At 47.3% G+C, this 26,323-nt stretch overlaps 10 protein-coding genes across 10 annotated transcripts; 7 read left to right on the top strand and 3 right to left on the bottom strand.

The window, feature by feature from the left end:
• Nucleotides 1-621: 621 nt before the first annotated feature.
• F4813DRAFT_20154 (CRAL/TRIO domain-containing protein) lies at nucleotides 622-2,268 on the top strand. Its single transcript, XM_049239554.1, has 2 exons — nucleotides 622-1,767; nucleotides 1,832-2,268. Exons 1-2 carry the CDS (start codon nucleotides 1,077-1,079, stop codon nucleotides 2,176-2,178), a joined length of 1,038 nt encoding a protein of 345 aa, XP_049105052.1. The 5' UTR covers nucleotides 622-1,076; the 3' UTR covers nucleotides 2,179-2,268.
• Nucleotides 2,269-4,001, bottom strand: F4813DRAFT_20155 (splicing factor, Prp19-binding domain-containing protein). Its single transcript, XM_049239555.1, has one exon. The coding sequence runs from the start codon at nucleotides 3,817-3,819 to the stop codon at nucleotides 2,359-2,361; it is 1,461 nt and encodes a 486-aa protein (XP_049105051.1). The 5' UTR covers nucleotides 3,820-4,001; the 3' UTR covers nucleotides 2,269-2,358.
• F4813DRAFT_342946 (Alb1-domain-containing protein) lies at nucleotides 3,901-4,894 on the bottom strand. The gene is made up of 2 exons (XM_049241473.1): nucleotides 4,747-4,894; nucleotides 3,901-4,674 (listed from the first exon to the last, which is right to left on the bottom strand). The coding sequence occupies exons 1-2, from the start codon at nucleotides 4,778-4,780 to the stop codon at nucleotides 4,184-4,186; spliced, it is 525 nt and encodes a 174-aa protein (XP_049105050.1). The 5' UTR covers nucleotides 4,781-4,894; the 3' UTR covers nucleotides 3,901-4,183.
• A 323-nt stretch (nucleotides 4,895-5,217) lies between these two features.
• Nucleotides 5,218-8,048, top strand: F4813DRAFT_342945 (cysteine proteinase). The gene has a single exon (XM_049241472.1). It carries the CDS (start codon nucleotides 5,478-5,480, stop codon nucleotides 7,716-7,718), a length of 2,241 nt encoding a protein of 746 aa, XP_049105049.1. The 5' UTR covers nucleotides 5,218-5,477; the 3' UTR covers nucleotides 7,719-8,048.
• F4813DRAFT_342944 (alpha/beta-hydrolase) lies at nucleotides 8,049-9,393 on the bottom strand. Its single transcript, XM_049241471.1, has one exon. It carries the CDS (start codon nucleotides 9,047-9,049, stop codon nucleotides 8,252-8,254), a length of 798 nt encoding a protein of 265 aa, XP_049105048.1. The 5' UTR covers nucleotides 9,050-9,393; the 3' UTR covers nucleotides 8,049-8,251.
• A 368-nt stretch (nucleotides 9,394-9,761) lies between these two features.
• Nucleotides 9,762-11,413, top strand: F4813DRAFT_395050 (phosphoglycerate mutase-like protein; the record flags this gene model as incomplete). The annotated part of the gene is made up of 3 exons (XM_049247650.1): nucleotides 9,762-10,111; nucleotides 10,178-10,297; nucleotides 10,370-11,413. The coding sequence occupies 3 exons, from the start codon at nucleotides 9,762-9,764 to the stop codon at nucleotides 11,409-11,411; spliced, it is 1,512 nt and encodes a 503-aa protein (XP_049105047.1).
• A 510-nt stretch (nucleotides 11,414-11,923) lies between these two features.
• F4813DRAFT_342939 (Sec8 exocyst complex component-specific domain-containing protein) lies at nucleotides 11,924-15,537 on the top strand. Its single transcript, XM_049241470.1, has 2 exons — nucleotides 11,924-14,742; nucleotides 14,804-15,537. Exons 1-2 carry the CDS (start codon nucleotides 12,188-12,190, stop codon nucleotides 15,462-15,464), a joined length of 3,216 nt encoding a protein of 1,071 aa, XP_049105046.1. The 5' UTR covers nucleotides 11,924-12,187; the 3' UTR covers nucleotides 15,465-15,537.
• A 3,230-nt stretch (nucleotides 15,538-18,767) lies between these two features.
• Nucleotides 18,768-20,452, top strand: F4813DRAFT_20114 (cell wall assembly and cell proliferation coordinating protein). The gene is made up of 2 exons (XM_049239550.1): nucleotides 18,768-18,822; nucleotides 18,876-20,452. The coding sequence occupies exons 1-2, from the start codon at nucleotides 18,804-18,806 to the stop codon at nucleotides 20,414-20,416; spliced, it is 1,560 nt and encodes a 519-aa protein (XP_049105045.1). The 5' UTR covers nucleotides 18,768-18,803; the 3' UTR covers nucleotides 20,417-20,452.
• A 1,132-nt stretch (nucleotides 20,453-21,584) lies between these two features.
• On the top strand, nucleotides 21,585-22,233 carry F4813DRAFT_384646 (UPF0220-domain-containing protein; the record flags this gene model as incomplete). The annotated part of the gene is made up of 2 exons (XM_049246119.1): nucleotides 21,585-21,677; nucleotides 21,811-22,233. The coding sequence occupies 2 exons, from the start codon at nucleotides 21,585-21,587 to the stop codon at nucleotides 22,231-22,233; spliced, it is 516 nt and encodes a 171-aa protein (XP_049105044.1).
• A 1,562-nt stretch (nucleotides 22,234-23,795) lies between these two features.
• F4813DRAFT_20043 (uncharacterized protein) lies at nucleotides 23,796-25,377 on the top strand. Its single transcript, XM_049239541.1, has 2 exons — nucleotides 23,796-23,991; nucleotides 24,063-25,377. Exons 1-2 carry the CDS (start codon nucleotides 23,972-23,974, stop codon nucleotides 25,102-25,104), a joined length of 1,062 nt encoding a protein of 353 aa, XP_049105043.1. The 5' UTR covers nucleotides 23,796-23,971; the 3' UTR covers nucleotides 25,105-25,377.
• Nucleotides 25,378-26,323: the final 946 nt, after the last annotated feature.

Raw genomic sequence — 26,323 nt, 5'->3', positions numbered from 1 at the left:
CTGTGTCCTCGATTGCAAGTGAGGCATAGATACATCACTTATTAGATCTAATTGGCAGTCTTCTATACTATTCTTAAGGTGGAACACTTTCTTTCCAAAGAGGAATGCGTATGTGTATCTTGCTCGTAATGGAGGACATAAAAGCTTCATATACTATTTCGACACACGGCGTATGGCAAGACTATGCAGACGACAAGCAGCCAATAAGGCTATCCAAACGTCTGCTTCGAAATATTCAGCAATAATTTGTAAACGCCCGCCAAGATATTGTAGGACTTCAAGTAACCTAATTGAACTCCAATCACCGCATTTTGATTCCGGAGAACTCTTAATCCCGTTCGAAGAATAACCAAAATTTACAGTTAAATAGCAGATACGTCCTATTTTCATTACGCAATCTAAGGACAGAACATTGTTATTCCGAATTGGCCTCGAAATGTCCTTGTTATATTGCGGTTATTTGAAGCAGAAACTAGACAGATACCCATTACAATTGAGGAATTATGGGGCGCGGTTCTAGACCAATTCATTTACCAAGCTGCTGTGGCATTCCTTTGTTAGACGATATACATACACTCCGGTCGTCTTCCACGTCATAGATGCGCATCGTGTGATCAAGAGTAGTAGGATATGTATTGTATATAGATAGAGTTTTAGGTAGATAGTCCTGGCACACCTACTGGACGTAAACGAATTTATCGTCATAAACACCCTGAATAAGTCCGACGATTTATTGCTGTCTTACTGCCGTTGAGGTGGTTCGTTATTCTGCTCTATCATAGACGTGCTATGATTGGTGATTTCCTAGTCCTAGCAAGAAAGGGTAGAAAATTGTGGGTTAAAAAGCAATATCAGGAGGCGGTGTCCCGATTGAATGTAGCTTTACATACATAGGTACCTGAGCTTAAGTGCTTAAATGCTCTAACATGGGAATTATTAGCTTGGCTTAAAGCACAAGCCACCAGTAACTCACCAACTCACTTAACACGAATAACTTTTACGTGGATAAGTTAGAAAAGCGCGTTATCGAGTCTTGGATTAAGTAGAAATTGGTATTATCAATATTGCAGATCAAAATGTCTACGTCTAACACAGCAACGGCTCCTGGAAGTGCAGAGCTTTCGGTCCTCGAAGAGAAGAACGAGGCTGGCATACTTAGGACGCCACTTTCGGCTCCCACATCAAGTAGCACCGTACCTGAGAAGCCGGCTCTTACTGCCGACCAGACAACCAAGTATGACTGGCTTCTAAGCCAGGTGAAGGGATGGACGGAAGTTCAATCCAAAGAGAAGAGCGGCCCCTTGACTGAGGGCGAGAAGATGTGGCTCACGAGGGAGTGTCTACTAAGATACCTGAGAGCTACCAAGTGGCATGAAAAGGACGCAGAGAAGCGTTTGCAAGAAACTCTGGCCTGGAGGAGAGAATACGGAGTCGAGGAATTAACCGCAGACCACATCGGGCCTGAGAATGCTACTGGAAAGCAAATTTTGCTTGGTTACGACAAGCATTGCCGCCCTTGTCATTACCTAAACCCAGGGCGCCAGAATACCGAGGTCTCGCCTCGACAAGTCCAACATCTAGTTTTCATGCTCGAGCGGGTCATAGACCTCATGCCGGCTCAGCAGGAAACCCTTAGTCTCCTCATCAACTTCAAGTCAGGCAAGAGCCGTACAAACACTGCTCCTGGCATCGGCCAAGGCCGCGAGGTCCTGGGCATCCTCCAGACGCATTATCCCGAGCGGCTCGGACGGGCCATGATTATCAACAGTAAGTAATCTTACGGTAATAGACTAGCTATATTATACTACATGAGCTAATGCGAGAATCATAGTCCCTTGGGTTGTAAACGGCTTCTTCAAGCTTATTACGCCGTTCATTGATCCGTTGACGAGGGAGAAATTGAAGTTCAACGAGGATATGACGCAGTACGTCCCGAAGGATCAACTGTGGGCGGAATACCCAGGTGGCGAGCTGCAATTCGAATACACCCACGATGTCTACTGGCCTGCGCTGCAGAGGCTTTGTGCCGAGAAGCGGGCGGAGCAGGTACAGAGGTGGGAAGCTGGGGGCAAGCAGATCGGAGAGAAGGAGGACTACCTTAAAGGCCATGACGCCCAAGGAGTGTCGCCGCCCCCTGGCTATTCTACCGACACCACCCAGGGCAGTACTGCAGCTTAGAAAATCTAGGACATCACAATCCTGTAAGGAACATTGAAGGAAGTAGAGCATAGAGAGGGCGCATTATATATGGATAAATTGGGTATTATAGCTATCGAGTGGGCGATATACTCCTTAGAGTACGTCTAACTCACGTAATTTATTATAAACTAGTATGTGCATACAAGCTGCAAGGCGAAATTAAGTCTGCCCAGACTCTATTCTTCGCCTCTTATCGTTTTCGTAGCGACCTGCGTCCCGTGACGAATCTCTCTTTCTTCGACTACTATCATGTCTCCTAGGCGATCTAGACCTAGACCCAGACCTATTTCTGTGGCGCCTATCTTCTTCTCTCGGGCGATAGCTATCTCTATCCCGGTCTCGTTCCCGTTCGCGGTATCTATCGCCATCACCTCCCCGGTCTGGGTTCCTGAGACCTTCCGGTGCGCCGCGAACGGATTTCCTCTCGCCGATCGGCACTGCGTTAGCTCCTCCAGGACCAGACGCCTCTCTAGCATGGTCGGATTTAAATCTGTCATCGACATTATATCGGTCGAACTCTTTCCCCGGTCTCGTGTCGCGAATATCACCCCATCGGCCCGTATCCTCGGATTTGAGGTCCCTATACTTGGAAGCGCCTTTCTTTCCCAATTTCGTCATATCGCGCATTTGCAGCGCCTTCGGAAGCAACTCGCGGTTCTTGATGTCGTCTGCGAATCGCGAGCCCATGATGTCTCGGTTGGCCAGGCCTTCGGCTTCGGCCTCGTCTTGGTAGAATGCGCCCTTGTGGAAGTACTTCTGCATGTACGTCATCTTTCCCTTCGCATCTTTCTCTTCCTTCTGCTTGCTTAAGAAAGCTTCGTCTTCCGCTTTCCGTTCTTCTTCCGTCAGGTTTCTTCTGCGCTCGACCTCGGCTCTTTCCTTCTCGCGAGCTTCGATGGCCTCGCGCTCTCGTTTGATACGTTTGAGTTCGCGTAGCTTCCATGCGGCATACTCGGCTTCCGGGTCTACATCGTCTTCGGTATCGACGTCTTCTTCCTCGTCTATAACATCGTCCCAGTGCTTTTTCTTGGCCGCGCGTGCCGCCGCAGCTTTGCGCATTTGCTCCTCAACCATTTCGTCCATGGCCTTCTTCTTCTTCGCCTCCTCCTCGGCTAGCTTAGCTACCTCATCTTGCTCCTGGGTGGATTCTTTGCTGCCATTACCATTTCGCTGGCTTTTGGGTACAAACTTGGGTTTCAACATTAGTCGCCGTGGGGCCTCTTCTTCACTACTTTCATCCTCCTCTTCGTCGTAATCCTCGTCACTTCCTTCTTCACTATCCTCTTCGCTTTCACTTTCTTCTGTTACGAACCCTTCCTCGGCAGCCTGGCGGGCAGCTTTCGCGGCCTCGACGCGTCTAGCATTCGATTCTTGCTCTTGTTTTTGGCGCTCGTTGAGATCTACCTTGCTGAGATTACTAATGATTTTGCCTGCACTTGGAACTTTGGGCGGTGGTGCGGTTTTACGCTGGGTCTTTTGTTGTTGCTGGCCAACCTCGGCGTCGCTAGCTTCTGAACCAGATTCAGAGGACGATGATGCGCCCGTCGGCTTACCAGCGCGATAGCGGGATGGTCGCGCGGGATTTGCGGTCATACGTTTCTGTTGCATCGGGGGCGGCATCTTGGAAGAGAGTTAGGAAATGGAAATGAAGATGAGAGTGTTTGGCTTTGATTTCTGTAAGGTATGAGAAAGCTAGAAACGTTATTCAATCTGCAAAGATGGAATGTACATGTAAGTATATGTGGGCCCGCGATAGTCGATTTTATCGATAAGCTGGAGTCTTTTAAGTGGTACTTTCATATTCAAACCCTCCGATTAGCCATTGGCAATAGAATCCGAATCCGAATCGCATTGTTAACCTCTCGCGTCCTATCGTGGGATGGACGAAGTGTCTCACTATGTATTTAAAACCACAAATGATGAATTTCCCCTCCTACACCAATAACGCCCAGAAGGATGGATATTTTACCCAGATCCCCGAAGATCAAAGGATCTCATCTTCTTCTTCTACTTCATGTAAAGGAACCTTGTCTGCCGACGTAGCACCATCACGGGCTTTGTCAAGTTGTGCATCATCCATCTCTTCGTCCAATTCGGATGCCTCGTCTTCTCCATTGACCACCTCTCCTTGAGATTTGCTCTTGTTTGCGGGTATTTGGTTGTTGATCTCGTCCCAGGCTTTACTTCGTGTCTGAATCGTTCGGGCTTGGCCCTTGCTTTTGGCGATCTTCCGTTCTGTCCTCTCCATAATGTTTGCAGCACGATCCTGTACTTTCTCATACCTCCTCCTTGCTTTAGAGCTCATATTCCTACTCTTCGTTGTCTTTTTCGAAACTCCCGCTCCCTGATGTATGGCAAGCACAGAAGGACGATGGTCGACTGATTCGGTGGGAGGTTTGACGTTCTTCAGGGACTTGTCCGTATCGATACTTGGAGAAGTAGCCCGTCTTAAGGCCCGCGAGTGGACGGAGGGAGCTACGTAGAGAATATATTGTTAATTATATGAAATGTGGTCAAAGACAAAACAATAAGAACGAAATTGCATACTCTTCCTCTTTTTTGATATCACGCCTTTGGCCATGACTTCTGCGATTTGTGGGGTTCTGCTAAAGTTTTCTTAACGAAGACGACTCTTTTCAACCATGTATTAGACTCCATCTGCAAGTTATTGGATGTTTTCAAAAAAAAGAAAAAAGTGCCCCGCAGGGTCCGTCTGATAACGACCCGTTCTAAAACCCGATAAGAAGTCTGGGGGAGGGACCTATGCGGCAGCTATAGCCAATCAGAGATTACATTTCTTGCAGTGACTATCCTTCACAGTTTCTCTACAGATACGGCAAAGTACTTTCCTCAATTTATTATATGTGCAAGTACCTACGCCACCAATCCATCCAGCTGTAGGGTCCTTACGTGATTAGCGGGAAGTTTCTCTATTTGGAGACCCACTAAAATAGGTAGGTATGTAGACTGTCACATCAGCCCTGCCTTCAAACCTACCTACATACATAGTGTGTACCTAAGTAGTTCCCGATTTTATCTCCAATAAAAAACACAACTCGTTAATCATCCCGTAACAAACATCGAACAAATGCTTTGAAGATACCTACTTTTCGCATCGCCCTACGTGGATATAAATCTAGCAATGGCCAACTAGAGAGATATGAAAACGTTTTCTCACTGTGATGGCGACTTTCGTTAACAATAAATCACTGCCTTAATACTCCACGGAAGTTATCATCACATGTTCTATCTTCCAACAACAGTCTACAAACTCCAGGATGCGCTCCCACCCTTCTAAGGCACAACTCGACCGCCTTAACAGCGATTATACTTACTACATCCCCGATATTTTACTAGAAAGATTGCAACAACCCAGTGTGCTCGTGCCGTTACTCCTCCTTCTATTCACTATCTTCTACCAGTATCTCCATACTTCACCCTTCTCGCGACCACGGCATCCCGGAGAACTTATCTGGGACTTTATAGTAGCTATAACTCCCGCGACCGTGCTCTATGCTCTCGACGGCTGGCTACACCCACCTATATTCCCGACTCCGGGGTCTATGTCATCGACACAGCCTCGATCGCACGCCACTAAGAGTGAACTTCTTAGACGAATACTTGGAATGGATGGACCAGGTGGCATAATAACATCCGTTGCCGACGCTGGCAGAAGAAGTCTTTCTAGTCTGTCAAATAGCACGCTTATCAAATATAAGACCGACCAACCCCCCGGCCTAGGAAACTACGATAATTCCTGCTTCCAAAACAGCATCCTTCAGGGACTATCGTCGCTAAGGCCATTCCCGTTATATCTTGCAAGGGGCCTCGAACAAGATGGTTCTGATAGCGATGAGGAGTTAGGTTCAGCGAGTTCGTTACGAGACCTCATTTCGAAGTTAACGGGCAATAATTATAATGGGAAGACCCTATGGACGCCGAAGAAGCTAAAATCTCTAGACACTTGGCAACAGCAAGACGCCCAGGAATATTTCTCTAAAATACTAGATGAGGTTGAAAAGGAGATAATGAAAACAGTAAAACCTATTTCCCATTCACCCGGGTTTGAAGCGGCTGGGATAAGAGATGATACCGAGGACAGCCAGCACAGTGATGACAGCGGATATCAGTCACTACCAGTCCTTTCTAAAGCCGGATCGGACGCTAGACTTTTAAGAAATCCACTAGAGGGCCTAGTAGCACAACGAGTAGCATGCGTTCAGTGTGGCTATTCCGATGGGCTTTCCATGACTCCATTCAACTGTCTCACTCTCAATCTCGGACTTGAGCAAACAGAACACGATCTCTATGAGCGACTGGATTCTTACACAGATTTAGAGACAATCGAGGGAGTTGAGTGTGCCAAGTGTACACTACTAAGCTATCGGAAGCTGTTAAAAATCCTTCAGTCTCGTAGAGGAGACGACGCGACCGAGGCTGAATTACGAAAGCTTAATTCCCGATTAGAAGTCGTGGAACTTGCTCTTGAGGAGGACGATTTCCAAGAAACTACCTTGAAGGATAAATGCGAAATACGAAAACGCGTCAGCTCGACTAAGACCAAGCAGGTAGCTATAGCACGCCCACCCCAGAGCCTTGCTATTCATATGAATCGCTCGGTATTTGACGAAAGTACGGGTCATATGTTCAAGAACCTCGCAGCAGTGCGATTCCCTAAGACGCTCGACCTTGGTCCATGGTGCTTAGGGAGTGCCAGTGGACCAGCTAGCCTCATTCAAGGAAGGGTGGATTCTGCAGCCAGTACTTCTGACGATGAAGAGCAATGGGTTACAGATCCGAAGTTATCGATGGTTTCAGGTGATATGAGGCCTTCTAGGATTAGTGGTCCACTTTATGAGCTACGCGCGGTCATAACTCATCAAGGACGACATGAAAATGGCCATTACGTTTGTTATCGAAGGCATCCCTGTAAGCCATCGAAACTTGACAACGAAGAATTCGACTCGGGTATTGGAAGTGATAGTACCGCAGGAGATGAAAGTACCCTAGTCGGTGGAGACGACGGCGGGTGTACCGACTCAGATACAGATGCGAAATGGTGGCGCTTAAGTGACGAGAGTGTGTGGGAGGTATCCGAAGAGACTGTCTTGGCACAAGGTGGAGTATTCATGCTTTTCTATGACTGTATCGATCCAAACTCTGTTCTTGTCTCTACAATTCAACATGACATAGAACAGGAGGAATCAGGCAGCGATACATCCATATCTCTCGGAGGCCAGGATGTCGGTAATGTTGCAAAGTCAAGCAATCATGGAGGGTTGGAGGATGAATCTCTGGATAATGGCGAGCAACCTTACGATATACCCTCGACCGAAAAGCTTTCGGGGCTAGATCGGACGAACGATATTATTAGCCCGTTAAGCGATGACAGTCCTAAGGTTGAAACCGATAGTACACTACCATCAGAGACGAGGCCTCTAGGGTCGATTCTTACGCCGCTCCTCAGGGACGGCGAAAGGGCGGATCCCACAATCCCCCTTTATCGGCCTAACAGTTGATGACGAGTGAAAATAATCGGGCTTATCTTAGGCGAGTCTACTGTAATAGCTGAATTACAATCGGCAATGAATGTATCATAATAGCCTGCTTCTTTACATAGCCACGGCGTTCTGGTGGAGTGGATGATGGAAGGGATTACAGGTTTTGTATCTAACTATCATGCAGCGGGTGTGTACTTATTCAGGCGTATGCAGCCTTTGGTAACAACCCCTAGAGGGTTGGTGTCGAGTTTTCTGTAACATAAACAACTCGAACTCGATCGCTCGTTCATGCTTATTAGCACCAATGGGATATAATGTTCCTTCTTATGCTATCAAATAGTAAAGTGATCATCAGAGTACTTAGACACACATATATACATGTATATTTTAGGTACCTATGTAGGTATATCTATCGGGTTTGGTGAAACATGACCAAGCGTATTTAATCCTCACCAAATAAATTATACACACGGTTTATTTACATAAATCCCCAACATCTCCCGGTATTGGTGGTGACCGTTTACCCGTAGTACTTAGTATGATGGTAGGCTTTACCATCCGCGTAATCTATCAGCGAAAAACTGCATAATCGGCAACATCTCGTCTCTGTTCTGAGGCATACCATCGTCATTTTTCCTCCACTTGGCTTCCCGTACATCTACAAACTCCCTCTTCAATAAGTCTATCGCATCATCATCGAGAGTCTCACTTGACCTGCCATGACACGCTAACACCGGCGTCCGAGCCTTCTCTCGCGCGCTCAGCGTCGGTATCGTGCTCGGCGGCAATGGCCCGCCAATCGACACGACGCCTTTAAATACCGCGCCCAGCACAGCCTTGCTCCCTTCAGTCACGTCCACGACTTTCTCGCCTTCGCGGAGTTTTGATGCTAGGCCGAGAGCTAGCGAGCCGCCCTGCCCGAAGCCGAAGAGCAGGATGTCGTTTGTCTCCCAGCCACACCTCTCAACAAGCGTCTCGCGAATCAGTTTTCCCAGCACCAAGCTCTCGGCCTTCGTAAATCCCGGGTCGGGATCCAAGTCCCCGGTCGCCGGCGACAGGGCCAAGTCATCTCCCCAATGGAAATGCCGGGTTGGCTGCGCGGCTTCGGCGGGTGGGAGACCTAGGAGAGACGGGGGGAGGGGAGACACGCCGCGCACGGAGATGGCGAGAACGCCGGGGAGGTTTAGGTTTTTGGCGAAGGTGGCGAAGGAAGCTTCAGAGTCGCCGAGACCATGGAAGAGGATTAGGATGGCGCTGGTGGTTTCCGGGACTTCGGGGAAGATTAGGGATGTGTGTAGGGAGCGGGGGAGGTGCTCAAAGTCTTCTGATTTGGGTATTCTGATCGGCATTTTTATTTGGATGGTTAGGTGGTTGGATTGGACACTTGTGGAGATTATGTTAGCTGGGAGGCCATGGAAGCTGGTAGGGTAATTTATTGGTAGATGCCCGGAAGCCGGTGATGCAGGAAACGTGCAGCGACGTTCTAAACCGGAGCCGGGACCCACCGATACGCGGAATACAGAGGACCTGCTGGTGCGAGATACTTGGGTACATATCCTATGACGTGCAGGTGAAGATGCATGTAATTTACATATGTAAGTGCCTGTTGACTTTTCCAGTAGAAGGCTTTTATTTTCTTACTTCTAAACTTCATAAATCTCTTCACCGGTTCTTGATTTTCAAGAGCATAAAGACATAATATTCGATAAGTCTAATCCTAGGAAGCGCGCTACCACATGGAATGGGTGATGACCCAAATTGGTAGTTCAATCTCCGACTGGCTTGGTACCATCTTCTTAGAACTAACATCCGCACAAACCAGAGGACGGGTGTTAGACACGTGCATATCATGCTGATAATACTATCTTGATTTTACGATTGTTACTAGTAATGCTATGGATATGCTTGCCTTATAGTCTAAAATGGCACTGATTGAAAATTGTTATTTATACGGGGCTATTAGTAGATGTAATTATATAACATTGTCAACCATGGTTGTTGGGCCGAACGAAGGGTCTACCTTTCTATGTGGTGCAAGTTGACGGTTAGCAAGACATCACTATGCATGTATCACAAGTCATTATCGTATCTCTGGTATACAGAGTCTGTAATGCGAAAACACAATATCTAGCACCGGTCCAGGACATAAATTTCCCTAGAAGTGAAAGCGCGACAAACCCTCTTCAATGGCTGGGTGCTAATGGGCCATGGTATGCCGGTAAGGTTTCAAAATACCCATATGGTCTCAACTTTTACTCATCATATTATTATGGCCAGGTCCAAATGTATTCGGGATTTCGTCTGAGCCTCCTCGAAACTGCCATGTCGATAGAGCTGCCTACGTCTCAAGACACGGTTCGAGGTACCCAGACCAAGGAGCTTATGATGGGTGGGTATCGATGTACGAACGGGTTAGTCAAGCTGTTTAATATGTTGTCCTAGTATCAGCTAAAATCTCGTATCCAGTTTCAAACCAGCAACTACACCGCGAGTGGGAGCTTATCATTCCTCTCGAACTGGCGGCCGGTCCTTCAAGACCCCGCATCGCAGATTGCCATGGAAAACCCTACTGGTGTAAAGGAGGCCCTCGATATGGGGTATACACTACGTACAAGGTTTATTATAGTCTTGTGTCGTTGTTCGTATAGTACTTAAGCTGATGACAACAGGTATCCGGGTCTTTACCAAGAGGGAGACGAGTTCATGGTGTGGGCTAACAATTATACTCGGGTCCTCCAGACAGCGTCTATGTTTATTCGCGGCTACTTAGGGGTCGCTGCTTCTCAGAAAGGGAGCATAATCTCGGTGACGTCTCGAGGCTTCCCGGCCGGTGTTGGGGACTCACTCGCTCCCTCGGATATGTGTCCTAATTTCAAAGATTCGGAAGGGGGGAAACACAAGTCAACCTGGGATGAGATTTGGATCCCGCCTGTTCAGAATCGTCTACAGAAGTTGATAAAGGGTGATTTATCTTTGACTGCTGGCGATATCGCCCAGATACCCTATCTATGCGGTTTTGAGAGTCATATTACGGGCCGACTTTCACCCTGGTGCGATGTGTTCACCGATGAAGAGTTGAAGCAATACGAGTACTCTAATGATCTCCGTTACTACTACGGTATTGGTCCAGGTACAGATCTCCCCAAGAAGATGATGACACCTTTCTTGAGTACACTCGTTGGCATCCTGCAAAACGGATCTACTATAGGCGTAGGGGTAAACGGCTCGACTTTCAACCTTCCGAAGCTTCTGGTATCATTCTTGAATGACGGACAGTTAACCGAACTGGTAACCGCAAGCGGCGTTTTCGATAGACAACCCGCGTTGTCTGATACGAAGAGGGACGATAAGAGACTATGGGTAGGGTCGCGGTACGTGTCAATGAGAGGCACAATTGCTTTCGAACGTCTAAGCTGTGCCGTGAAAGGGGATGATGGAACGGGGACTTATCCCTCTAACGGGTTAAACAACATATACCTCCGCATTCGCTTGAATGATGCAGTGTATCCGATCCCTTCTTGCAATAATGGTCCTGGATTATCTTGCAAGTTGAGCGACTATACTAGATATGTTGCGGAAAAGTATGCTGCTGAGGGGGACTGGATTACGAACTGCAATGTCACAGTTACTGAGGACACGCCGGCAACGGTGAAAGGAGCAAGCTTCTTCACGGATATCAGCAAACCGTGGGTTAGGCAGTTAGCTGTTTAAAGCCTAGGATTATTAAAAGTATAATATATCATGTAGATTACTAGGCATATTAGTGTGGTTAGAGTATATTTACCGCCCTTAAGTCTTCCGGTTCAATTACTAAGGGATCAAAATGAGTTGACGTCCTCAAGGAGGCTTAGCAGTACTCGGTATGGCTTTGGTGGTGTTTCGTCTACTTCAGGTACTTCATATGTATACCTACTTCATAAGATAGATACGATAGATGGTCTAGAGGAACACTTATTTATTTAATATAGCACTCAAACAAATAATAATTATTTAAATACATATTTGACTGGCGATGGTATAAGTTGAATGTGAAGCTAGTACTTGATAATTAGGTACATATAGGTACATGCAGTGGGTCTGACAGGTACCACATTTCCTAGGTGCATAGGCCAATCCTACGTACCTAGGTACCTACACAATGTAGCCCCGCTGGTCAGGGTCAAGACAGGTACCTATGTACCTACCTAGGTAACCTAAACTTTAAACCTTAAAACAAACGATTGCCTTAGCAACTTTCGTGTCGCATATCGACGACAACTTCTAGCCTTCGTCGTTACTAGTTACAACAATGGCCTATCACATAGCCGACGAGTAGACCTGATATTTGCGACAGGTATAATCCTACCGAAGCCACGAGAAAAGGTGTTAGACCTTACGAAACCTACGAAACCTACGAAGCCTTCTAGCATGCTATAGCGCCTAATGCGGTAGCTTCTACCAGTAGTCCGCTTCAGTTCCTCCCCCCAATCGAATGTATAGTCGCGATCATGTCCAGTCGGTACGGCGGGTCATACCGCAACGGTAACAGCTACGGTTCCGCCGCGAGGCAAGACGAAGAATATGATCCCTTTGGCGATGGCTACACAAGCGATCGCTTTGGCACTCCTCCTCAGCAGCTGAATCCCCGAAGACCGCCCCTTGAATCCGTTCGGAGTGCTGGTTACAGCCCTTCGGCATCTAGAGCCCAGCGCACCAATGAAACGAACGCCGAGAAACAGATAGGTCAGGTACTTGAGCTCATCAAGTCCGAATGGCCTGCTATGGTCCAGGATGATTGCATACCTGTATCCTTAGCACTCCAGCTGCTAGATAATAGCTCCGTTGGCCGAGCACACGAATATAGAGATTTCAAGAAGACACACCAATACTTGCAGGATTCCCTTAAAAATATTGTACATGAACACCATCAAGGCTTCAATAGTTCTATTGGTACTTTTCATAAGATACAGGGGAGCATACAAACGTCCCAGAAACGTGTACGTGCTCTGAAAGATTCTCTGGCAGCATCAAGAACGAGTCTCTGTGCAACAGATCCAGAACTCAAGAAGTTTTATAAGACGTCGCAGATGTACGATGATGTTCTACAGACATTGAATGAACTGGAGGACTTGCGGACAGTGCCGGACCAGTTGGAGGCTAGAATATCGGAAAAGCGGTTCTTAACTGCTGTCGAAGTCTTGCAAAATGCACTGCGAAAACTGCGGAAGCCAGAACTCGACGACATTGGAGCTTTAACTGACCTGAGAAGCTACCTTGCTAACCAGGAAACTGCTCTGATGGACATCTTAATCGAGGAGCTACATGAGCATCTCTATCTGAAGTCACCCTATTGCCAAGAGCGATGGCACAACTTAGCCAAGAATCAGGGTGCCTACAATGAAAATTATACCGACCCAGGCATTCTTACTCCATTTCATTTAATCTTAGATACGATGGATCTTGACCGCCCGGTAACCGAAGATCCCGCAAAGAACCCTGAAGCGGATACCTTTTACTATATTAGTCTTGTCGTTGAGTCATTAAATAAGCTTGGCCGGTTGGAGAGCGTGGTTGATACCCTGAAACAACGGCTCCCGGTTGAGTTGTTTTCCATCGTAAACGAGACGATAAATGAAGTTGATCAGAGGCACCCTAGCTCTTTAAGAGGCGGCTCAGGCAACGCACAGGGCCTGCACATATATGGCAGCAGAGAGACGCATATGCGCGCCGATGTCATATATGACCTATTATGGACATTGTACGGTAAATTTGAGGCTATTGCCGAGGGGCATAGAGTTTTCCACGAAGCTATCAAGGCGCTCATTCGACGGGAGGGTGCTGGTAACAACAGCTCCCTCCTCGGGAGCTTCAAGGAGCTGTGGAATCTATACCAGAACGAGATACGCTCCCTTTTGCACAATTATGTCACAACAGATGCAGATGTCTACCAATTTAACACCTCCCTTAGGCTGGGTATGATGCTTAATGGTAATAAGGATACATCCAGGGAGCATCTATTCAAGTTCTCCGAGGCGGATCCCAAATCCGTCGAGATGGCTACCGAATACGAGGCCCTGGATGGGATTATACGAGCTGCAGTTCCTGGTCTCACATCCGCGTCCCAAAAGAAACAGGCTTCGGACAAGAAATCATCAGCTGGGAGAGAGTCGAGGAAGAGTGCATATACTGGAGCTTTTGATAATAGAAATGCACCTGGCTCCTATAAATCGCTTGTGGAGCCAAGTGTATTTAACATGAGTCTTCTGTTACCGCCGACTCTAATATTCCTGCAACGCTTGAAAGTCATCGTCCCCCCAGGGTCGGACTTGGCTGCAAGCACTCTAACATCCTTCCTTGATAATTTCCTGGTTAATGTTTTCCAGCCTCAGTTGGATGAAACGCTTAGCAAATTGAGTGATACAGTATTTGGAGAAGTAGATTCGTTCCAGCAGGACCCGGCCTGGGGCTTGGTTGCGCGTCGTCCGGTCTTCAAGGGAACAACGGCATTTTTTGCTGTTATTACTGCTTTCTGTCGAATGCTTGGGACGATTCCTCATGACCAGGCGCTGAGCTCTTTAATTATCTCCCAAATGGCTAGATACTATGATAGATGCCTTGCGTGGTTTAAATCACTCGTCGCCAAAGCGCAGGAAGCCACTACGATCCCACAAGCGTTGCGATACTCTGCAGAATTGGCTACTAGGAACGGAGATATACAAGAGACGGTCAAAAAGCTTTGGACTTCGGGCAATCTCGACCATGCGTTGATTGAAAAGGAAGTTGGACTACTTATTATGCACGCCAATGAACGATCTCTTGAACCAAGCGATATCATACAAGACCGCGATATAATCTCATCTCTGTGTCTCCTATACACTAGCATGAAATGGCTCTCGGTAAAGATTGTTGGCCTGCGACATATTACTAGATTCGACACGGATTCTTCTCAGCCCACTCTGCCGAAGAACCAGAATCGCCGGTGGACTCTCCTGAACGACCCCAGCAAGACTAATAGTGAGGACCAAGGTCCCATATATCTACCGATGACACAGGAAACTGTCCAGTAAGTTTTTCGAGTCTTCTCACCGTTCTCTGTCGTAGCCACTTGGCTCATTATCTTGCAGGTCATTTGATAATATAGTGTCCTCTTATGAGGAATTCGCTGGTATGGTACTCCTTACGTTGCATATGGAAATCCGATGCCGTATTATCCATTCTCTCAGGGTAGCGCTCTCCCCCGAAACAGCACCATACGTCCTAGGTGAGCAGGAGATTAAAGAACCTGACCAGCCGGTCCTGTCGTTGAATTCCGAACTCGTTGCATACGACGAGACGATCGTGCGCTTCCTCCGCGACAAGGAGATTGCGTTTGTGCGGACAGGCTTGGGCCTGCTAATCAACACATATTTAGTATCCAACGCGCTTGCTACACAGCCTATGAACTTGCGCGGGTGCGAACGGATGCAACTGAACATCCTCGTGCTCCAGCAGAACCTCAAGAACATTGAAGCTGGCGTAGATCTCACGCGTGCGGCAAACTACTATAGCTTATTCCAGGGTGGCCCAGATCAGATCGTTGAAAAGGCTAAGCGCGATAAGGAGCGCGAAGCGAAGGGATCCCCTGTGCCGGAAGCGGAGAGGTTTACTTACGACGAGCTTAAGGCTCTCGTTGAATTATGCTACAGTGAGCAGCTTGCTGATCCGGAGAGGGGTGTCGCCGCTGCTGCCAAGAGGAAGATGGGCGAGAAAGTGTTGGCGCTGAGCGAGTTTATGTGGCAAAGTTAAGATGTTGGCTTACTTGCATTACAATTGGAGAGGGCGTGTTGCAAGCCGGTGTTTTTTTTTTTTTTTTTTTTTTGGGATTGCGATTTATAGTATACTACGATATCGACGGATTTTTTTTTGGGAGCGGAAAATATGTATCGTGTGTGTAGAATTACCTGGCCTGAATGTTCAAAGGCTTGGCGGATTAGGCCAGTACCCTCTCCCTAATGAAGGATGTAGGTAGACAACTTTGGAGATAGCGATATTACACGAAAACTGTACGCAAGGGAGAGTTGCACGACTATTATCTGGCCACGTAATGTGCCTGGCTTTGTTCTCGTTAACCATCACCGATCGTTGAACAACCTTCTCACGTCCAACATATTACGAATGCAGTGTTTTTTTTTATAGGAAGGGAGGAGGGGGTATAGGACTCATACTTTCTTTTTGAGAAATATGGTGGCTTGGAGACTCGTTTCAACCAGGTTAGATGGAGGTGGGATATTTAACCAGGTAACTGGTGTCACGTTAATTGGAAAATTCCGTAATACGAGAAAAACACGAAGATTTCGCAATAAGAGAAATGTAATATTCGTGGCTTCCAACAAGTAGATATTCCTCCTGCGGCTATCGCCAACACCGACTCGCCGAGAGGTGCATCTGCGAAGAACCCCTGATAAGTCGACTGGCTGAGGATCGACGCTGGTTGCGAGATCAAACCTTGGCACTTCCCCCAATGTGGCGGCGCGTATGCAAAGCTTGTCTACTAGGTATTGTATTTGGTTTCTGTTGGTAAAAGCTTGATGTGCCCGGCAGTGTTATTAGATGAATACCATCCGAAGCTAGCTGACCGACTCATATATTTATATATCATTTATATATATCTTTAAACGGTAGAAACGGTAGATAGGTAGCTTAAGTATATTTAACCCCGAGCTAGCAGTAGGTAGCTAGACTAAAGAAACAAAAGGAATACATAGTTTGACAGGGGAAACGCTACACACATTCGCAACAAATGCATTGAAGGGGCACATGTGGACTGTGGACTAGGTTAGGTATTTACGTTCCTGATTTTCTTTTTCTTTGCTGTACGGCGGTAACGGTCAGAGTTAACCGTATCATATCAGATGTACAATCGCCAATAGGAGACAGATCGTTTAGATCATGAGGCGTCGGCTAATCAAACAGACGACGGGACCCTCCTTTTGGCGTTTCCTCAATGTGGCGTTTGACGGAGACCCTGATGCAAAACAATCGCATTCGATTGGTTAAAAAGGGGGAAACAAGAAAGGGAACAGGAATCCTCGATCTCCAATACATACATAGTAAACAGAGGATGGATAAGCAATAAGTTGGCACAACGTTGCCCCCCAATGTGTATGTATGGACCATGACAAAATGACAATAGCGTCGTCAGATCAAATGTCAAATAGGTAAGCGAAGGGATTTACTGGTGTAACGGGTAGGCATAATGAGAAAAGAGGCGATGTTGATGAATGATAGATGCATGTACATAATATATTAATGGATGTATTAATGGCATGGGGTTAGGTGCCTAGGTACTTAATACCTTGACATGAATTAGCCCCGAACATGTTGACAGGCCGGTTAGTTAATTATTACTTTTATGCTTCACCAGGTTCGCTTTCATTCTTCCAACCGTTAAGTGATTCGTTAAGTGATTCCATCCCGGTGGTGAAACTTAAGGCAGTACACGTCGAAATGAGACCCCGTAGTCTAGAACTTCTACGTGGAAGGGCCCAAGCTACGTACACATTCCTTATACCTACCTATGTAGGTAATCAACTGATATGCACCTACCTTTAAACCTCCTGAGGTAACATCTAGAAGTTTCAGCGGCAAGAGCCTCACTCCCTATTATTAATAGCTACGTGTGTTATTTATATCTACCGATATCTTAGCATGCAGGCGTCGTACAATAAAATCAGAACACTATTTATTGTTTAAGCACATAAAAAGAACATGGGGTGGAAGCAGGATAAGTAGGATCGAGACGAACTTGAATTGACCTGCCTCTCCTAGATAACAGGCACAAGTAGGCAAGTAGGCTCAATGGGGGAAGTTAATTTAATACTACCTAATTTGTACCATTTATACCGATCTGTACACGCTGCGTAGCACATGCGTAAAATTCAGGATTGTGGAGCTACATAGTAATCCGTATGGGGTTAGAGGTATACTATTCCTGAATAATTTCGCACTGTAGCTTACACCGCAGTTTTCGTCCGTTTTGCCCAGTTTGCCTACGGTACATACAGTGAGAAATAACTAACCCAAGCACTGCAGCATAACCGTCGCTAATCCCCCCCTTGAATAGGCGCGTCACCCACTGACCATCAATCCCCTTGAAATTCAACATTGGACGAGCCCCCTTCCAAGTTCCAACCTCCATCCCCGGTTCTACATTCACACAGCGTCGCAAACATCGAAGGGGGGGGAAACAACAAAATCATCTCCTTTGCCCTCCATTCATCTACAGAATAATTTCGTTCGTTTTTTACCTTCTAAGTTTCACATCCGGTCTTCGCGGTAACTCTGCGAAAACCCATCAGAGTCACTAAAAGGCAGGACGCGCCAGAGAACCCACACTCCTTCTAGAGATCCACCTCCCAAGTCCCAAAGAGTTACTAGTGATTCAGGATTCGAGGACATTGCAGGTCAAACTCAGCAACATTATCGAGCCAAGCCGCATAAAAAATAATAATAATAACATCCGCGTCGTTATCAATCTCGAGTCAGCCATCGCTTCGTTCCTGTTTTAGCGAATCGATAATTTAAGGAACAAGGGAAAGCTGGACCTGAAATGACAAAGATATTGACGTTTCGATAAAAAAAAAAATAAAAAAAGCCCAGTACCCGCCCATTCTCCACATAGGATCCCGACCAGTCTCGTCTACCTCCTTTTCGTGTTAAAGGGGGAAAAAGAGATAACTATCATTCCCTCCGCTATATGATATACTCCCACATTTACGCGCGCACCTCTATTGCACCAACGTCTGTTCCATTCGGGGTACTATTCTATCTTTATTCAGCCCTACACGGCTACATTTCCAATTGCAATTCCCTTTAGCCGTCGTCGATCTTTCTTGTTTAGCCATAGAAATCGCCAATACGGCTGTTGCGTCGCATACTTCGAAATAGGTTCTCTGCCGGATCGCCTTGCTCCCTCGAGCATCGCTGCTATAGTACATATCCTACAAGGTCCAGTTTTTATTCTTTAGAGACTTGTCAATCTAGAACCGCCCAATATGTCGTAAGTTAGATGCCACATTTCTATCTCGCGCCTGCTAATTATGAACGTCTAGGCTCGGAGGAGCTTTTCGCTCATTCTGGCACACTATGACCAGTTATGATCGACGTGAGTAATCCGATGCAACTGTTAGCTATCGCATCTACTTACTTTTCTTTTAGACTCATCGTACGATTCTCCCTATCGATCCGGTCGCCATGTACCTCTTAATAGACAAGACGCCCTCACATCGGTTGCCACTGCTTCGGAATCTCGAGCTGATATTTCATCCCCGTACATCGACGAACTCGGCCGGTTATCTAGCGGCATGGATGGTACATCATACACAGGCGTCGGTATTCCGGTAGCATCTCCTCTCTCTCCCAACTCTAACGGTCCATACTCTCCTGGTTTACGGTCTCTCAACGCTCAACGCCAAAACAGCAAGGACGATGGATTTGAAACTGTTAGTAGCCCTGGGGAAATTCCGATGCAGTCGTTTGCAAACGGTGCGCCTCCGGCACCTCCGGCGGCTCATTCATGGAGGCGGATAGATAAGTGGGCCGAAGAGAATTATCCAGAATTGTATGATCAGCTATGCGAAGGGTGCACGACCAACGACTTGAACGAACTAGAACACCAGCTAGACTGCTCGCTACCTCCGGATGTTAGAGACTCCTTAGCGGTTCACGATGGGCAGGAACGTGGAGGTAATCCAACTGGAATTATTTTCAGTTCTATGCTTCTTGACTGCGAAGAGATTGTTCAAGAATGGGACCAGTGGCGGAGAGTTAATCAACAGTATCTTCTTGAAACGTCGGTCGCGAAGCCTTCCGTTCCTTCCAAGGCATTCGGCGGCAACAGTCAAGCGTCCTCGTCCAAATCCGCTCCTGGTTCGCCTAGTTCGCAGCATGGATCACAGAAAGAGTCCTGGAGACAAGATCTTCAGGCTCGTCAAGATTGTGTTCCTCCAGGAGCAGTTCAACGAGCCTACGCACACCCTGCTTGGATCCCTCTTGTGCGAGATTGGGGCGGAAACAACCTTGCCGTGGATCTTGCTCCCGGTCCAAATGGTATTTGGGGCCAGATCATTCTCTTCGGTCGGGATTATGACACGAAGTATGTTGTCGCCAGGTCTTGGGGGGCTTTCTTGTCGGTGGTCGCAGACGATCTAAACAGTGGCAAATGGTTTGTTGATGAGGATACTCATGAGCTCAAGCTTCGCGAGTTTAAGTCGACCCGTGTTGAGCCATCTTACTTCGATATCCTGAGATGGAGGATGGACCAGAAGCACGGACGCAGCGCCAAAGTAGCCGCCAAGCGCAGATCACAGATGCTAGGCGTTCCTACTTCTCCTGGAGCTTCTCCTGGAGGTTCACCTTATGTCAATCCAGCGGATGCCGCCGGGGAGCCCCGAGGCCGTACCTTGCAACGTCTAAGTAGCCCATCGCCTCTAGCAAGCCCCAATCGTCCCGGTTTCGGAAAAAGTCCTCTTGCTAGAGTTACAGAGGAAGCATCTAGCTCAGCATCCAAATCAAACGCGAACGGTACTACCCAGCCCAAGCTTGTAGAAGTTGAAACCCCTAGACCTAGCGATGAGACACCTAAGTTTCCGTCGATTATTGAGCCCAAAGGAAAAGATGTGACACCGGAATCCACGAAGACAAACGGCACCACGGAAAGCGACGAGCTGGAAGAAGGGATGAAGACCATTGAGATCTGATATGAAAGTTCGACGACCGACAACGAAATACATTGTAACACGACTACTTAATAGACAGCAAAAGGGAGGCGTTCAAAGGTCAGAACCGATGCAGATCAGCATCGCCACTATTTTCGGCAGAGGTCTCGTTTCTTGCAGCTGCGCGCACAAATCTTCCTGGTTAATATTCATAAGTTGGGCCCATTGATAGAGCGGGATTTGGACATCCCTTCGCAGGACTCGACCAAGATCCTCAACGGCACATAAAGATTTTAATTCAATAGGTGACATGCCACTATTCTTGTACTAATACCATTCGTCTACTTTTATTCAGTTCTGGTCATTCACCCTCCTTGATACTATCAGGGGGCGTGGCCGGATAGCCGGATCTGAGTTCTTCCGTTGATGGAGATGGAGATAGCGAAGCGGCCAGAGATGTTTGTACAGTTGGTTAGCGAACCTGTGACGGTTAGGACTGCATTTCGTCGATGTAGTAGCATTATCGAAGGGGTTTTAGTGTGTAGAGCTACGGCAGGGATTCGAGCTACCGACAATGAATAAGAAGAAGAGGGCGTTCAGGAGGATTCTAGTGTCGAGTTTCTCAGGCGTTGGTGGTAGCACATCGTACTCGGTCAACGTTTCAGGACTCAATATACGACTTTAGCACCCTATGTATAGGGAATGGACGCCTACTCAGAGACACTCGATGAAGGCATGGGAACAGGTACCGTAGAGCTTTTTTTGAGCTTTTATATAAAACTGATTGAGAATGATGGTTCAAATTTCTGTCGTAAATGCTCGCTCGTAATATTCACCTCATTAGCATTATACATATGAGTAAAGTTTACCTAAGGTTAGGTAATTAATCGTAGAAGGCTGTGGTGCTGCTCGACACGGAACCTTACTCCATGGGCCTGCATAAGATGCGCATGCACATAAACAGTACATGCATATGTACGGTATAAAAAGATATATGTCACGTGTCGATGTCACGCAGCTTTGACAATGCCAAGACTCCCATTAGTCGTCATCAGCCTCATCAATCAATCTATCTATCCCCTAAGCTCGGAAACTCCAGCCAGAGCTAACGACTGATTTGTTCCTTTCCATTAAACACCATTACATCCATCTCTCGGCCTTCGATAGGTCTTTTTTGATTTGACAACCCGTTTTCCAAACGCTCGCGACCATGGAGGATGACCGCCTCTTCAAGTTCCGCCGGCCTGCTTGGCTTAACAGCGCCTGGGCGCGCGGCGCGGGCGTGTATTCGGCGGGTGCGCTGGTACGTTGGTGATAATACCCTCCCTCTCTCTCTCCCGTCTCTTGTCATATCACCTTTCCTTTCCTTTCTCTTCCCTATCCGCTACCCTTAGTTCATTCCGCCGCGGCTCGGACTAACCCGCCAACCCTCGCAGTTCTCGCTCGCATTCTACATCCTAATCGACGCGGCGGTATGGTCGAAATCACCACTCAACGGTTCGGACGTGCACGTGACGTTTGTGGACTGGTTGCCGCTGATCTTCAGCTCGCTGGGCATGCTGATCATCAACTCGGTGGAAAAGGCGCGCTTGTCAGCCGACTCGTTCTCGTACAGCGGCTCGGGCGTCGCGTGGAAGGCGCGCGTCGTGCTGTTTCTAGGGTTTGCGGCTCTGGCGGGTGGTATGGCGGGGGGTGTGACTGTGTTCGTGCTTAAGTTTGTCGTGCCGAATGTGGGCTGGCCGATGATGGGGATGGGCGTGGAGAACGTTGTTGCTAATGGGCTTGTGATGCTGAGTTCGGTTGTGCTATGGGTTAGTCAGAATATGGAGGATGAGTATAGCTATAACTTGTCTCTGTGAGGAGGGCGAGCAGTTGAGGGGACCCTGTTGTGAGGGGTTTAGTAGGGAGACTTACGCGAGGAGACCCCGAAGCTCGAGAGGATAGGGTGGTTGCGGTACCAGGATGGATGCCTGGTCACCGGGAAGATTGATCTATTACTTATTGTACAACACAGCAGACGCGGCATCGCGGCATGGGACTGGTCCAGGCGAGGCGAAACTAGGCGTGTAGTAAATTCAGGGTTTGTTTTGTTTAACTTTCTTCACGGGAGTTTCAATATCATATATACTCAAGCGACACTGCTAATGACTTCATGTTTGATCTACTACATAAGCTATTTGTCTTGCTTCACTATTTTTAGAGAAATCGAGTGAGCGGCACGTAGATGTCACTTCTCGCAACGATAAAGGAACACAGTTGGCTTTAGCATCGACGAAATCTTTACCTCTCGTTAACAGTGTCGGCAGGTTTGACATCGCATTGTCCGCCCAGTTAACTTCGATACTCGTAGCCATCTACTAGTAGCTCTATTCCATTTCGAGAGGAACGAGACCAGACACCACTTCCTTAGAAAATAGACCGCTCGTCCAATCGCATGTAAAGCACCAGAACCTAGAGACAATATATCGGTGTGGGTGGTATGAGAGTTTCTTTATTCATTATACTTTACATAGCCGCCACCAAGCGGCATCGCATAGACGGATATATCATGGACTTTTCATGAACGCCATCCCCTTGCACCGTAAGGCTTCGCAATGTTTGCCGACGTCCCTAGGGCCATAACCATGGGTGAAAGCTTAGTAGAAGAAGTGGTGGTGGTAATACAGAGATGCTCTTAGCATACGCCTCATCATGGCATACTAAGAGAGAGGAGATAAAAGTCTATAAAAGAAGATTAGCAACTTTGTGCTAGAGGCCTATATCGAAGGCGGGTAGAAACATACTTGATGATCGACGGACGTGGGTCGCTGCGTGTGTAGCCTGTAATAGTTGTGCGGTCAGATGTTGTCTTTGTAAAGCGTCCGTCATAATCTTATAAATGCTGGTCAAGGCGTACCTAAGTAGAGTATTAGAGGCAAGTAGCCGCTGTAATATGTTAGCATCGTGAACATGGTTAAATCGTGGTCATTAGAGGGGCAGCGCATACTAATGCATTGCGACTCTTCCGATCTCAATAATCTTTCCAATGCGCTCCTTAGATTCTTCCGAAAGGGCGAACATGATGGGCGGTACTATTCGACAAGAAGCGAACCGAGAGAGATCGTAAGGTTGTATAAGAATATGCGGCAGTGGATTTGGCCTCGTTCGTAGTTCTAGTTGATGCGAACGTAAGGAATAAACCTCTTGAGCTTTATGGAGATGTCGTATTTGCTGTTTGAGTGACGATATTTGAGCTCAAAATTCATCTGATAAGCCCGGTGATAAACCGGGCGGGACAAAGAGTGAGTGGGTATCAAGTAAAATCGGGACCAATCAGGGCCAAAGGAAATTAGAAGCCACAGATGGCTGGAGCTATCCCTGCTGTCTCTTTGACAAGCCTGGAAAGCTTCAATGAAGTTTTGGAAGCTTCGATAAGTAAAAGACTCCACAACAACACCCGTTACTTACATGCATACCTAGGTACCTACCTACATACATAGTACAGGTACAATATACGAGTCGCGACATTCTTTTTACAAGATTTCCGCTTAGACTCAACTTCGCGGCGACGCAACATAAAATCTAACATAGAAGTTCACCGAAAAGCGTCGCATCAAGATGTCGGGGGCGAAGCATTGGTACGTTTCTCGCGTTTTACACGCCAATACAACATTCGATTACACCAACTAACTAACTATTGTAACATCAGGGAGCAAGATAAAGAAGCCACCGTCTATGTGGGCAATATCGACGAACGCGCTACCGATGCTCTGATATGGGAGCTGATGGTCCAAGCCGGTCCAGTAGTCAACGTACACCTCCCCAAAGATCGCGTGACGCAATCCCATCAAGGCTTCGGTTTCGTCGAATTCAATGGCGAAGTTGACGCCGACTACGCAGCCAAAATCATGAATGGCATCCGCTTATACGGCAAACTACTACGTGTTAATAAAGCGTCCGCAGACAAGCAGAAGCCCCTGGAGATCGGCGCTGAGCTCTTCATCGGTAACCTCGACTCCATGGTCGACGAGAAGGTTCTCTACGACACTTTCGGTAGATTTGGCACTCTAATCGCCCCTCCTAAGATCGCTCGCGACGACAACGGTTTGAGCAAGGGCTACGGTTTTGTTAGTTATAGCAGTTTCGAGGCTAGTGACGATGCTATCAACAACATGAACGGCCAATTCCTCATGAACAAGGATATCAGTGTGCAGTACGCGTACAAGAAGGATGGTAAAGGCGAGCGCCATGGAGATGAGGCCGAACGAATGCTTGCCGCTCAAGCAAAGAAGCACAACGTTACCATCGAAAGCCAACCTATGCCTCCGGCACTCCTTCAGAACCCTACTTCAGCTCCTCCACCTGCAGCAGTCGTTCCTCCGCCAGCCATGGCTACCGGTGGATTCGACCCTTCCATGGCCGCCGGCATCCCCCCTCCGAGACCACCAGTTGGATTTGCTCCTCCCTCTCATCGTGGCCCTCCTCCGCCATTTGGTATTAATGGTGCGCCCCCGCCACCAGGGGCTGGAAGACCTAATGTTCTACCACCCGCTCCGTCAGGACTACCCGCTCGCCCCCCGCCCTCGCAAGCTGGATATGGCAGTCCGGCAGACTTCCATCCCGGCGGATTCCGGATGCCCCCTCCGGGCTTTGGTCCTCCCCCTGGCGGCGTACCACCGCCACCTCCCGGATTTGCTTCTGCCCCTGGGTTTATTCCTACTGAAGGTCAAAATCCGGGCTACGGCCGGTGAAGCACGAGGTTAGGGCCCTCTTAGATCTGCCCGAGAATGGAACATGGGTCTTGTTCCGTCACCGTTTAGCGATATGTTGCGCATAATCATAATCGGAGCTCTCTATTTCATTGTAAAAAGCCCGCCCAGTAAGTAAAGACATTAAGGAAGCTCCCTTCGGAGGCCTCCGGGCAGCATTACGGCGAGTTTTTCGTCTTCCTCTGTACTAAAGAGATATAATTGCATTATCCGTTGGTTAGTGCGCACGAGCAGACGGTGATAATAGAAACACAGCCGGAGGAAAGCATATGCCATTTAGACGTTGGTTGGAGCGACATTATTCACACGAGAGCTGGGTTGGTCGTCGGCACGAGAACCCTCGTCTATCAATAAAATGGCTTGGGGATTACTTAGACAAGTATGGGGAAAGCCAAGCAGGGGCAAGTTTACAACTGCTTCTTGCAATTTGAGGTCATCGCTAACTGGTGGTAATAGCAGGAGGCAGTAATCAATAGACGAATTATGTAAACTATGAAAAATATGTAATTGCGCGTACATTGTTATATTAGCCGTTATATATTTAACTTGGCGTACCCTCTGATCTCGTTAATACCAGTATCTCGAGGTCATATTGGGTATTATATCAGCTTACTATATTGTTGAGGTTTAATAGAAAATCTTTAGAAAAGCGCCATCGTCTTTTAAAGACATGATATAACACCCGTTTACATACCCGCAACGGTACTCCCCTTAAAACAACAGTAGTGTGTTTATGCCTCTCTTCGTATGTTACAAGATTTGGCAGGTTACAATAGCGATATAAATTGATCTATTTAAAATAAAGAGCACAAAGATAAAATCATATATGTCCAACATCATTAAGCACGCCCGCCCAGGTATATATAAATATTTATCATTGTCATAAATCGTATATTCATTTCAAAATAATGAAGGCTTACCTTTCTCCCACTATAAGTCTACCTCGCCCCCTCTTTATTACCGAGTTCCAATAGCCTTCAAATGAAGCGCCTCACAGTATCCACAAGCCTCTCCATCTTGGAGGCGATCATCTCTTAGATTCCTACCCTTCGCAAGATAACACATGTATTAAATATAAAACGCGGTACCATAGCGTAGCGAAGCATCCAGCACTAGCCCGCCGCTTGTAAAAAGACGACAGTCTTGTTCTTCCGTACAACTAGACCGAGTAACTTCACAGTCATCTGAAAGGTCTTTGGTC

Source organism: Daldinia decipiens, assembly GCF_022478715.1.
Source record: "Daldinia decipiens strain CBS 113046 unplaced genomic scaffold F4813scaffold_1, whole genome shotgun sequence".
Classification (NCBI taxonomy): domain Eukaryota; kingdom Fungi; phylum Ascomycota; class Sordariomycetes; order Xylariales; family Hypoxylaceae; genus Daldinia; species Daldinia decipiens.
This window is presented reverse-complemented; position numbering and strand designations above follow the sequence as displayed.